The sequence below is a fragment of the Lineus longissimus genome, chromosome 9, assembly GCF_910592395.1.
Source record: "Lineus longissimus chromosome 9, tnLinLong1.2, whole genome shotgun sequence".
Lineage (NCBI taxonomy): Eukaryota > Metazoa > Nemertea > Pilidiophora > Heteronemertea > Lineidae > Lineus > Lineus longissimus.
Genome location: NC_088316.1, coordinates 3,596,085 through 3,609,021, shown reverse-complemented (window position 1 = coordinate 3,609,021; position 12,937 = coordinate 3,596,085). Strand labels below are relative to the sequence as shown.

The following is a 12,937-nucleotide window of genomic DNA, read 5'->3' as shown; positions in this document are numbered from 1 at the left end:
GCGCAACTTTCCGTTCAGACTTGGATGTACAGTCAAAACCATTGTTTAGAGGTGGTCTTCAGTCTGGGGCTTGAATTGCTTGGCGAGGTGGTTAGCCTTGACTCGGTGAGGTGGTTGGAATTGACTCTGAGAGGTGGGAGACACTTTCGAGAGGTTGTTTTGATTCCACTTGGTGGTGATGCCACTCTCCCTCTCATCTATTCTAAATTTCTTTTGACTGGTCTACCTTAACTCTGTTGTCTCAAATGACAAAACAATAACGCTTCACTCTTTCTCAGCTTCACATCAATCAGATTAATTAAACTGCTTCATCTTTTAGTTACTTTCATTTGCTAATACCTGGAGCCATCTCCCCCATCTACTGAGATGGAATTCTGAAACTGATAGTAAGACAACATGCAGCTTGCTGTTTGGAAATGACTTCTCCATTCTTCATGTCAAGTGACGAGTGAAAAGTGACACTTGATATGCTAAAGCTATAAAACCAGCCTAATTAAAGGGAACTGGAACCGCCGAGCGATTTATTCAACTTTTCGACTTTCACCGCCGGAGAAAGTCAAACTTCCAACTTCCTATTCGAGTTCAGATTTGTAGCTCCGCCCCCAGTGCCCGAGCATGCGCAGTTCAATTTGTTATTATTGAGAATCATGTGAGAATCACGTGAGTCATACGATCTTTCATTCATGAGTTTTCGTAGTAAATTCCATAGTAGTGACGTCACTCAATGATTGACAGCTAGGCGCCATGTTTCATTCATGCCTCGTTCTGATCACCCGATACGCGGGAAAATGAAAACGAGGTCATACGAACTGGCTTGGCGGTTTCAGTTCCCTTTAAGTAATAGCCTTGAGTGAATTTGAGCAAATGGCACTGGTAACGTAAAAAATGGCCGGTTGTCCATTGTTCATCTCGGTTGCACTTTGCGTCTTACAGCCCCGTCCTATTTGGCTCAATACAACCGGTTACACCGGCTCTGAACAGACACCTAGTGAAAGCCTAATGACGTCTGAGGACGACCAGGACAATATGGTATGTCTCTAAACATTCTCCGCGCTTCTAGCCCGTTAGAAAGTTATTTTGTTACCCCGAGAGCTAAACCGTGTTAGTCTTTGGTCATTGAATTTAAAAAAAAGTCATTGTAGTGTCTGATCCAATTTTTAGAGTTGGTAGATATTTTGAATTCTCGTCCGAAACATCCCACTTCTTCAAACAAATTCACAAATTACACTTGATTTTCTTTGGCTTCAATAATCTGTGTGCTTTTCATGAAATCCTCCCTAATCTTTAACTCCTCTTAGCTGTTTGTCTGTCTTCCTGTACTCTGTGCAAAGGTGAATGGTGATTTTCAACATGGCATAGAATGGGCTATGCTCAAAACTTTGCTCGCAAACGAAAAATCTGTATGTTCATTGTCTTTCACAGCTTAATACAGGCTTGAGTTGAGCGAATTACTCAAAGTTACAGGTCCACAGTATTCTGCATTTTCAGTTTGGATTTGTTGAAGTGAAAGCATGCGTAGTTAGAATACACTGTGTCAGCGTGTTTAAGCCTGTTGAAGGGCACCTGTGCAAAGGCCTATTTTACCTGTCAATGGCCTTGGTGTAACACAGTGAGACCCGCCACAACCAGAAATAGATGCATCATCACAAAAATAGAAAGAATTCACTTCAAAATCACCATCCATCCTTGCTTCACTGGAAGGAGATGTGTTTACATTTTGGTAGTTATAAATGCTTTAGAAGAGATTGACATAACTTGTTTTTTTCGTACCGGTGTGACAGCGGATATAGTCCCCCTGGAGTCATAGTCCGGTAGCATTGTATTTGACCAATTAAGCAGCATGATCTATTGTACCGCTAACCCTAACCAAAACATTTAGCAATGCGGGCTATTGTTACACGGACTATCAGCCCTAGGACTACTATCCCTTGCACACCGGTACTGAATAAGTTTGCTTTAGAAATCATTTTGCGGGAATTGCAGTCAGTTGTTTTATTAGGTGAAACAAGGGTGTCTCCAATTTTGCCAATCCAGAAATACTGGAATGATATTGTCACCTTTGGTCTGTATGGCCTCCAAATAATATCTTGTCCATTCCTGATCTCTTGACAATAGCTTAGTCTGCAAATAATGTTTTAAAGTACAAGGTAAAGGTGGTACAATTATAACATTGATACAATTATAACCTCTGTGTGCATTAAATGTGTGCTACCAGGTGTTTTCTGCACTCAAAAGGTATGATTGTACTGTGGATAATTGTACCACTTAACCTTACCTCGCAAATGTTTCTGTGGAATTGCATTTGAGCAGGTCATCTTGTCAGCAAAATTGACAAAAATGACCCCCCTCCCTGCAACCAGTTACCCCCCCCCCCCCCCCCCCCAATCAACTTTCCTGTCAATGACTCGGATACTGTAGCTCATACTCCGTTGGTCTACGGTTACAAGTCTGAATGACATTCAAACTACGGTCTCCTTTCATCCAAATTATTTTCTCAGCACGTTAAAATACACGATCCTCTCCCTTCCAACGAGCCTGACGTTACACTCATGTATTTTCCAGGCTCAAGGTTTTTTGAAAATGAACGGAATCAATGTTTCCCGTGAGCGGAAAGCTGATCTATCACAACAGTCCGATTCCCTCCAAGAAGACCAATATGATTACATAGAAAATGTCAACAGTGTCAGTTCGTTGTCGACCCCCACGTCCACCACTGGTTGGGAAAATCCGTTCGCACAAGATTCCCTTGGCGACACTGTCATACATTTAGATAAAGTAAGTGGTCTGTTTTCACAGATTGTTGTTTTTTCAAGATTGTTGAAAAACTGTCCACATCAGTTCTCAGTATACTCTCTGATTCTGATTTCCTATTCAGTTAAATTCCAATTTTGTTTCGTACCCCGATTTTTGCACTCGCCTGCATCACACGGTGTCCAATGTAGTGACGGTACTAGTACGAGGATAGATTTCCAGATACAGTGGAACCTCTCTATTAAGGACACCCTCAAGAATGACAAGTGCTGTCCTTAATGGAGAGATGTCTTGATTAGAGAGGTCAAATTGAATGGAAACCACCAATTTGGGACCAAACCTAGTGTCCTTAATTGAGAGGTTGTCCTTAATAGAGAGGTGTCCGCTAAGGGAGGTTCCACTGTACAATAGTCCTGATCTGTTGTGAGTGACTGGTGAAACTAAGAGGTGTTTCTAAGTGTATTACGCTGCTCTTAGTTAAATTTCTTTGAGGAGAGATTTGGGCAAGTCTGTTGTGGCCCATGACATGTATAGTCATTCAAATGGACACTGTGTTCTTCATTTATGCTGTCTTATACATGTCATTATACATGTTATAGGATGAAGGAAGATGTCTTTCTTTTCGTCACACTGAAATGACGGCAATGTTTCTGTTGGTTTTTTCACAATCATTTACGTTTGTGGGTTTCATTGCTTGTGTCTGCCATTTAGTTTCTTCTTGTTCACCTAAGTGGTTTTCAGTGCCCCGCTCTGGCATTTGTTTTGAAATTTCTTTTCATTTGCCTGATAATCTAGTTGAATTTTAATACCAGTAACTCAGTGATCACTGCAGAGAATCAGTCCCCCAGCTTGCAGAGAAGTCAGCAGGCCTTCCAACTTGCAGAGGTGGCCTACATCAGATTAAGGTCAGATTCTCGGTCAGTTGGGAAGCTGATTCTCGAGATCCACAAAATGCTACTATCACTGGTGTGTGAATGGGCTTTGCAACATTAACCAGTAAACTATCTATGGTATGCTCTGTCTCATGTCTAATGTGCAACGCTTCCCTCCAGCTGTTCTCACCTCGACTTGTCTAATCTAATGTGGTAATAAGCGCCTCATTGCCAGATATTACATAAATCAACTCGAGTAAGGCCAGCTTCAGAGAGAAATAGGTTTACTTGACACTGTTAGTGAAAGGATTCAGACTCAAAAGTTAAATAGAATGTCTCGTCAGGAAGGCAGTGCTGTTCAAACAGATCTCCAGGTAAAGACTGATGTGTACTGCCGCTAATAAACTGCTCTTTACAAGTGTTTATCTTCTTCCAGGCTATGCAGCGTATGCGCGAATACGAGCGCAAGTTGGCCCTGGCCGGTGGGAAGGACCCAGACGGAGCGAGCCCCCAGGCCACAAAGACAAAGTCCACCCAGAAAGATGCTGCTGAGGCCATGAGCAGCTCGGCCCAAGATCAAGGCAGTGAGAGCTCTGCTTCCGAGGTCCATGTGAGTTCATAATGACCAATCTCTTTGCTTGCTTTTGGTCAAGGTTTGCCCCTTGCAATGTTTTGTAAAAAAATGCATACTGTACAACACTCCACTTTATTTGATGTAAAACGAAGCAAGAAATAGCAGTCAGACATCCACCAAACCTCCCTGTTATTTAGCTTTAGATTTGACATATTCTCTCTAGCCCACATCTGTCAATCATATTTCTTGCTTACTTCTGTCAATAATCTCTATAGCTCACATCTGTCAGCTGTTTCAATAGCTCACATCTGTCAACCATCTTTCTAGCTCACATCTATCAAGCCTCTTTCTAGCTCACATCTGTCAGTCATATTTCTAGCTCACATCTGTCAGTCATATTTCTAGCTCACGTCTGTCGGACATATTTCTAGCTCACAGCTGTCAGACATATTTCTAGCTCACAGCTGTCAGCTATGTTTCTAGCTCACATCTGTCAGACATATTTCTAGCTCACATCTGTCAGTCATCTTTCTACACTGATGTTAAGAAATTGTCACCGAACCTTAACACCTTTATTTCTCTGCAGTACCCTCGCATCGACACCCATCAGCTCGACCAGCAGATCAAGGCCATCATGACCGAGGTCATCCCCATCCTCAAGGAGCACATGAACACCGTCTGCTCGCCTCAGCTCCTCGGCTACATCAGGCAGATCGTCCTTGACCTCACCAAACAGGGCGACGAGGGACAGGAGTTTGTGCGCTTCTTCCACAAGCAGTTGGGCACGTTGATCCAGGACTCGCTTGCAAAGTTTGAGGGAAGAAAGTAAGTTCATAAACAGAGACTACTGGCAAGTTCAAAATTCACGCCCGGGCATGAAATGCAACTTCGTCACAGGTTATTTACTGTAAACTTTTGCGATCGTTTTATATTCGTGTACATGTACAGTAGAACCTCTCTATTAAGGACACCCACATGCTGTGCTGTGCTGTCCTTAATAGAGAGGTGTCCTGATTAGAGAGGTCAAATTGAATGGAAACAACCAATTTGGGACCAAAACTAGTGTCCTTAATAGAGATGTTGTCCTTAATAGAGAGGTGTCCGCAATAGAGAGGTGTCCGTGATGGGAGGTTCCACTGTATAACATGAATTTATATCCAAGATTTTAGTTCCATCCAAACCGATGTGACCGAACTGATATCACGACCATCTAGCCTTGATCCCATGACCGGCCTTGTTGCTGGAGTCTACGTGCTTAATAGTCTTTGATCAATTCAGTTATTATTTTGTCGCAGAAATACTCACTTGGCCGTTTCATTCTTCTGTAGACTCAACGAGTGTGGTGAAGACCTTCTCGTCGACATGTCAGAGGTTCTTTTCAACGAGCTGGCATTCTTCCGTCTGATGCAAGATCTTGATGACCCAGCCTTGTCCACGCAGAGAATGCTGGCCAAGTGGAGACAGGTCAGTAGAATGATGTGTAACTACAGGTTGGCCCAGAATTATCTTCCCTTCCACAATAGAATTCTGTTGTGTATCCATTTTGTGAGGGAAAATAATTCTGGGCCACCCTGTAGAAATATTATACAATAAACTATAAAGGTCTCATGATGTCATGATGCATTGCACTACGATCCATCATGCAATTTTTCATTGCCGAGAATGATGCCGTAGCAAGCCTTACCACACTATAAATAACACGATCCAATTGTAAATACCTGTTAAGGACAGCTGATGTTTTGTTTGCGAAAGTAAAACCGGCAATCCAGTGTGTCCTCCATGGATTAAGGTTTCAACAAGAGTATAATGAGACCCAACCACTCTGCAAACAGACCTTTGTTTCGGCTGCGGAACACTCTCACGTATCTTAAAATCATTGCCATCATTCAATCCTATCTAATGTTCGTGCAGGACTCGGTAACTTCTGGCACTGAGGTCAGCACCTTGGATGGCCGAGAAGATGGTGAGATAGACGATGGTTCGGAGGTCCGTCTGGAATACGAGACGACGGAGAAATCAGACTCTGGCGATGATGGTGATGAAAGCGATGATGAAGCTGAGAACATTGAAGAGGCCACGCGAGCTTCCAATCGGGAGGAAGAGGAACTTGGAAAGGTTAGTTGTGAACTTGACTTGAAACAATCTCATTGAGTACAGCAGGCTAAGTGACATTTGGGCTTAAGAAATCATGCTTCAGAGTCAGTCATGTGCAATGCCATATGGAGCCCCACTGAGTTCCAGCAGGCTATTACATTTGGGCTCAAGAAATCATGCTTTAGGGTCAGTCATGTGCAATGCCATGTAGAGCCCCACTGAGTTCCAGCAGGCTAAGTGAGATTTGGGCCTAAGAAATCATGCTTTAGAGTCAGTCATATGCAATGCCATGTGGAGCCCCACTGAGTTCAGGCAGGGTAAGTGAGATTTGGGCTCAAGAAATCATGCTTCAGAGTCAGTCATGGGCAATGCCATGTAGAGCCCCACTGAGTTCCAGCAGGCTAAGTGAGATTTGGGCTCAATAAATCATGCTTCAGAGTCGGTTTTATGCAATGCCATGTGGAGACCCACTGAGTTCCAGCAGGCTAAGTAACATTTCAACCTTTGAATTTACCTGTTCTGTTCCAGATGCGTGATGACGAGTTTGCAGGTGTAGTTGAGGTGGTGAACGAGAGAGATGAAGACAGTGACCGCAACTCCTCCATGATGAAGGTGGAACTGGCCATGAGTGAAACAAAACCGTTTACCCGGTAGGTCTGTGAAGAAAAATTGGACTCGGACTTTTCATTCGTGCTGAGCAACCTGTTTATGTCTTTGTCAGTGACGCCCACATTAAATACAATGAAGGGGATTTTCGCCTCTCAAGTTGAGTCAACTGGATTGACCATTTTAGTTCCAGGTAGATTTGTGAAGAAATAAGATAGCAAGAGATTTTTCAGGCCTTTGTCCGTGTTGCCCAAGTTGAGTAATAGGGGAGTTTTCAACTCTCAAGTGGAGTTAAACTGGACTGCCCATTTACAAGGTAGATATGTGAAGAAAGTGAAAACCCAGAGTTTTTTTAGGCCTTTGTCCGTGTTGCCCAAGTTGAGTCGTAGGGGAGTTTTCAACTCTAAAGTGGAGTTATAACTGGACTGCCCATTTACCAGGTAGATATGTGAAGAAAGTGAAAACCCAGAGATTTTTACAGGCCTTTGTCCGTGTTGCCCAAGTTGAGTAGTAGGGGAGTTTTCAACTCTCAAGTGGAGTTATAACTGAACTGCCCATTTACCAGATAGATATGTGAAGAAAGTGAAACCCAGAGTTTTTTCAGGCTTTTGTCCGTGTTGCCCAAGTTGAGTGGTAGGGGAGTTTTCAACTCTCAAGTGGAGTTATAACTGGACTGCCCATTTAATACCAGGTAGATATGTGAAGAAAGTGAAAACCCAGAGATTTTTATGCCTCTGTCAGCGTTGCTAAGTTGTGAAATTCGACCTTTTGATACCTTTCAGAATTGGTAGCGACGAGGATGATGAAAACATGACCGACGAATCTCTCGGTAGTATCGCTGACCCGTCCGAGACGGCCGTGTCTCGCGAGTTGGAGGCAGAGGAGGAGCCAGAGCAGCAGGTAGATGGCGCCACGGAGAAGAAGGCAGACGACAATAAGGACGATGAGAAGGATGTGGATGAACAGGAGGCGCAGGAGAATGTGCACGTCAACGGCGAGGTGAGTGTCGATTTCATTTCATTTTTGAACCATTTCACTTTGATTGACGAAGTTGTTAATTCGTGTCAAGAGCTGAAACAGGAATATTCCAGAAATATGGGAGTTGTGAAAATGCTTTCAGCGCATCATTTGCTATAAAGAGTAGGGAAATCTTCCCATTCCTACCCATTAAGACTTCCATCTCAATTTGTGCATATGACAATAAGAGCGCAGCGGCAGTGGTCTTAATGTGACTGAGGAGGGCGCCAGTGCATCATCCTCTTGCTTCAACCAACCATTTCTCCTCCTGCGTCAACCAACCACCCAGCTATAAACTAGAGAAATGTTATTCCAAGAATGGCCGGAGCTAAAGTGACCTTGTTCTGTTGTAGGTTGTTGATGATGATGATGTAGAAGAGATAGGTATTGATGATCTTCCAAGTAAACTAACTGTTAACCAGGTAACCATTGTCTTCTTCAATCGTGTATTAACAAAACTAATTAGGTGTGGCAAGAAGGTTCAGGGTGTAAAATTAGAAAGTTGTGAGCCAGAATACATCTCCCTTGCCTTGTTATTTCAAAAGATTTGTGCGGAGTGGTCTTTTATTAATATTCTCTGTAAAATGCGTGTATATACCTTTCGATATTACGTCATACAATTGTCACTACAATAACTGAACAAATTATGGAAGAAAAGTTCAAATTATTTTCGTTGCTGTTGGTGACCAATTGTACTCATTATATGACAGTAACCTATTACGCCTCAATCTCCTCAGTAGACCAAGTTAGTTCTTTGGTTGGAGTCCTTTCACACACCTCAATTAGCCACTGGAGAAAAGAGGACAGATTGGGTCTAAGGAAAGAATGTTAGAATACAGTACAACCTCTCTATTAAGGACTCAGGACTGAAAAGTGCTGTCCTTAATAGAGAGTTGTCTGCTAAGGGAGGTTCCCCTTACAGTACAACCTCTCTATTATGGACTCGGGACTGAAAAGTGCTGTCCTTAATAGAGAGGTGTCTGCTAAGGGAGGTTCCACTGTACAGTACAACCTCTATTAAGGACTCATGACTGAAAAGTGCTCTCCTTAATAGAGAGGTGTCTGCTAAGGGAGGTTCCACTGTACAGTACAACCTCTCTATTAAGGACTCATGACTGAAAAATGCTGTCCTTAATAGAGAGGTGTCCTGATTAGAGAGGTCAAATTGAATCTAAACTACCCATTTGGGATCAAAACTAGTGTCCTTTAAATAGAGAGGTTGTCCTAAATAGAGAGGTGTCCGCTAAGGGAGGTTCCAATGTATTTGCTTGAAGCTTACATTTGTTTGTTTGTCTGATTTCAGGAGATGATTGAGAAGAAGATGGAGGAGGAAGATGAGGATAATTCAGCACGTGCCGCAGCCCTCACCATCACGGACACCGAGCTGGCTGGGGACCCCCTCCATCTCAAAGAACCAGAACCGTTGGCAAACTCGGCTGACGCCTAGATAGATATAACTGACTGTGGTGTGAACACTTCACTACTGTACCCCTAATGAACTTCATTGCAGTGGACTGATATGTCAGTGGGGTGTGTCACTACGCATGCTGTGGGTGACTGAAATACCCTTCTAATGACGCAGTGCCTAGCATTAAAGCATTGCTGCGAATGATGCCGGGGAACAAATAACATCGTTGAAAAGTGGTTGGCGTTGTCGTACTCTGAAAGTGATAATCTCCACCACTGACATCTCTAGTGGTATATAAAACAACTATAAAAGTCCTTCTCTTTTACATTATGAGAAGCTTACATTTCTTAAGGGGTTTAAGGATTCTGGTACTGGCTGAGTTTCAATTTGGAGTACATTTGCAGTTCTACAAAATATTTTCCATCCAAAATTTAGTAATCAGTTGGTGTCAGATAAATTTCTTTGACATTTCTAAATGGGTTTTAGGGTCAAATGTACTTTCGCAGAGTCGCAAAATTGTTTTCATCAAAAGCTTTCTGTCAGTGTTTGACATTTCTCAATCAGTTTATGGTTAATGGTGGAGTTTACAAAATAGCTGTTGAAAATGACCAATTTGAAAATTCATCCTGCTATATCAAATCATACAGCTGATATTCAGTTTCTACTTCTTGCAGATTTTGCAAGAGTTTCCTCTCTGAACTGGTTGAATTTAGATGAGGCAGTTAGAAAAAACGTTGTGAATACCAGATATTTGTGTGTAAAAAATAATGTCGCTCTATTCATTCCAAGTTTGTTTGTAGATAGTTCATTTGTTCACCTTCACTGTTTGTTGTCAATATCTCTTTTAGGGATTTGAATTTGTGTTGGGTTCTTTGCCCTGCTTTTCTCCTCTTAACAAGCTGAGTGCTAGTCCGATATGTGAATTCCAGCCCCAGGTGCCAATGTTAGATTTTAAGTCCAGTCGATGCATTGTGGTACCGGTACTACGAATATACTCGGTAGTCGGTCACCGGAAGGAATTTACAAATACGAGTATACTCGTCGCTGGCACTCAACGCGTTTGGAAATAAGATGCTTTGGACTAGGAGTGGTTATCGCGTTTTAAAAGGATATTTCAATAAATGAACCATTTGTACTGTGAAATGTACATCCATCCCACCTAAGTACGGTTCATTGCAGAAGTGATTTCTTTGTAAAAGTTGAAGTTCTGGGCTTATAGTCTGAAATCGACTACAATTGTAGGTTATCATCCGACTTCAGTTTTTCTCTGACATGTATGTATGCTTAATGTGCTAAACCTCTCACTAACTTTTGTACAATGGCTTAAAACAAGTACTCGGGCTTTATGACAAAATCTGTATGTAGTGAGCTGATTGCCTCGTAGAAATTACCAGTCTACTCTGTAAATACCTTTATTTTTGCAGCTTCACGGAAACATCCTTTCCATATTTTGCTTCCAGTTATTTCCACGATTGGGTGTATTTTCCAATAATAAAACCAATTAGGCTCGCGAAAAAGTGGTTTACTGAATTTTAAGACATCATTTCGAAAAGTGAAATTGTAGAAATGAGCATTATGGCAAATGGTATGCATGTGCAATTGTAAACAAATAAACTAGCAACTTAATTTTTTGCAAATTCCTATTGTTGCTCATCTTTGACAGTAACATTACAATTAATTCCTGTGATATGATTTCCCGCTAGCGGAATCTTGCATGTAAATTATCAGGCCTACACTTCTGTTCTTCCAAGAAGTTTTTGTGTTTGTTAAATTGGATGCGTCTTTGTAAACCTGTTAACCCTTTCGCTGTGAGTGTGGCACCAATTTTTGGCCTGGCCCATCTTGTGCTGTCAGCTGACAGTGGATACCAGTACCACTTACTAATATCGGAACCGGCCAAACTATTCAAAAGTGTCGCCTCTATACTATCGGTTTGAAAGTCCTGTTTGATACCCGGGTGCGGTTATGTTAAGAAAGGGTGCGACCAAGAGCTGGTAGATTAACACTTTTGTGGGACATGCACATCATGAGAGCCATCTTCATGACGTTTTATGCACGTCACCCGCAGCGAAAGGGTTGAGGACTATCGAGTAACTGATGTGTACATGATTTCCTGTTTGAAAGATTGAAACAATGCACTGTGGAACGCATGGAGACCTTGGGTGATATGAATAAAGTCTAGCAATTGCTTTTACTTCAGTTTTGTACAGAAAGGCCCAGTGTAAATGTACATGGAGTTTTAGATAAAAGCATTTGCTAGGCCTTATTCATATCACCCAATGTCTGATCAAGACATTTGAATTGTGTGTAGTTCGTTTGAGAGATGTTGTTGAAAACTTTTGATTGGATTGAATAAAAAAACAATGTGTCACAATCTGGAAACTTCAACTTGTTCCAAATAATATGCTAAGTGTCTTTACCAATGTGTATGTCTGTATCTGTACCGCTTTGCCATTGTAAGAACTTTTGGATCTGTGATAAAAATGCAACTTTACTTTAAGAAAATGTGCTCTCACACATAGCATTTATATTCCACTAAACTTCACTGTATACATGTAGAATAACTTCTCTACATTCTTGAATATGGTCTCACATATTCTTGTCACAAGTTTTCAAATTTCTTCAAACTTGGGTTTACCCTGTCCGTGGAGTAGTCTGAAATAGGTCCAAATTGCTGGACAGTGGACAGCCTTTTCAAAAGCTATACTGTTTCATATGACTGTGGTGTCCCTAATTGGGACCTGCTTTTTTGCTCATACGTAGTAAACTTCTAAGTGAGCTGCTTTGGGTGCAGAAAGGAAAGGAAAGGACAGGACCGAGTGGGCAGTAGTTTGTGCATCACAAACTCGCATTAGAAATTTCAAAACTATATTATCAAATATCTTAAAATGTTGTTTTTTGCGGCTTTCTTGTAATCACCGGCACATTGAAGTCTCTCTAACTCTGTATAAAGTCTTCAGCTATATAAATTTGAATTTCTATGAGAGCAAAATTTGTGTAAAGTTTTGAAAACTATGAGTGCATTCACTGCTATTGAGAAATCACTGTGTGGAAGACAATTTTTGCCCTGTACATGTGCTTAAGTTTGGCTTGAAAAATTGGCATTTTAGGGACACTTTCCTTTTGGTACTTAATACTTTCTGACGTGTATTGATAAAGTTCTTCTCACTTCTTATAGTAGGAGCTGCTAAATTTGCTTCCTAAAGCAGAGAAGTAGAATGTACCTATGTTCAGTCTGTTAAAGGTTAACGAACACATGTTAAGGTTAACGAACAGCATTTATATTTGTGTTATGTTTTTTGAAAAGACATTATATTGTAACAATGTAGGTTTGAGTTTGAAAATGACACTGCTGTAAATTTCATCTTTGAGAGGACATAAAACGACAGTATGTTGAAAGTGGTGTTCGTTGTAAAGATTTCATTGCGGAAATTTTCACTTGTGGTTGTGACTGCTGCTGTAATCTATCTACATTGCTGTTGAGTGGGATGAATTGGACAGGGTCCTTTGAGATAGGTGTTTGCTTTGGTGTAGTCTTTCAGGGAGTTTTCTTCCTCGGGTGATGTCTGTATGTGACTGGCAGTCTCCTCCACAAATACTGTCAACAGCATTGAG

The 12,937-nt window shown here is 41.6% G+C and overlaps 1 protein-coding gene across 8 annotated transcripts in view; it reads left to right on the top strand.

Moving 5' to 3' along the window:
- Window positions 1-12,721, top strand: part of LOC135493154 (pericentriolar material 1 protein-like) — a 34,385-nt gene extending 21,664 nt beyond the window's left edge. For 4 of the 8 annotated variants that reach the window (XM_064780141.1, XM_064780145.1, XM_064780140.1 and 1 more), the window contains 10 exons: window positions 934-1,029; window positions 2,563-2,775; window positions 4,060-4,233; window positions 4,784-5,022; window positions 5,526-5,661; window positions 6,109-6,312; window positions 6,820-6,941; window positions 7,680-7,896; window positions 8,268-8,336; window positions 9,218-12,721. In XM_064780141.1, coding sequence (XP_064636211.1) covers window positions 934-1,029; window positions 2,563-2,775; window positions 4,060-4,233; window positions 4,784-5,022; window positions 5,526-5,661; window positions 6,109-6,312; window positions 6,820-6,941; window positions 7,680-7,896; window positions 8,268-8,336; window positions 9,218-9,361 — 1,614 coding nt within the window. In that variant the 3' untranslated portion in view covers window positions 9,362-12,721. The remainder of the gene's footprint in view (window positions 1-933; window positions 1,030-2,562; window positions 2,776-4,059; window positions 4,234-4,783; window positions 5,023-5,525; window positions 5,662-6,108; window positions 6,313-6,819; window positions 6,942-7,679; window positions 7,897-8,267; window positions 8,337-9,217) is intronic. The other 4 variants (XM_064780144.1, XM_064780146.1, XM_064780143.1 and 1 more) reach the window with 4 other exon arrangements.
- The last annotated feature ends 216 nt before the right edge of the window (window positions 12,722-12,937 follow it).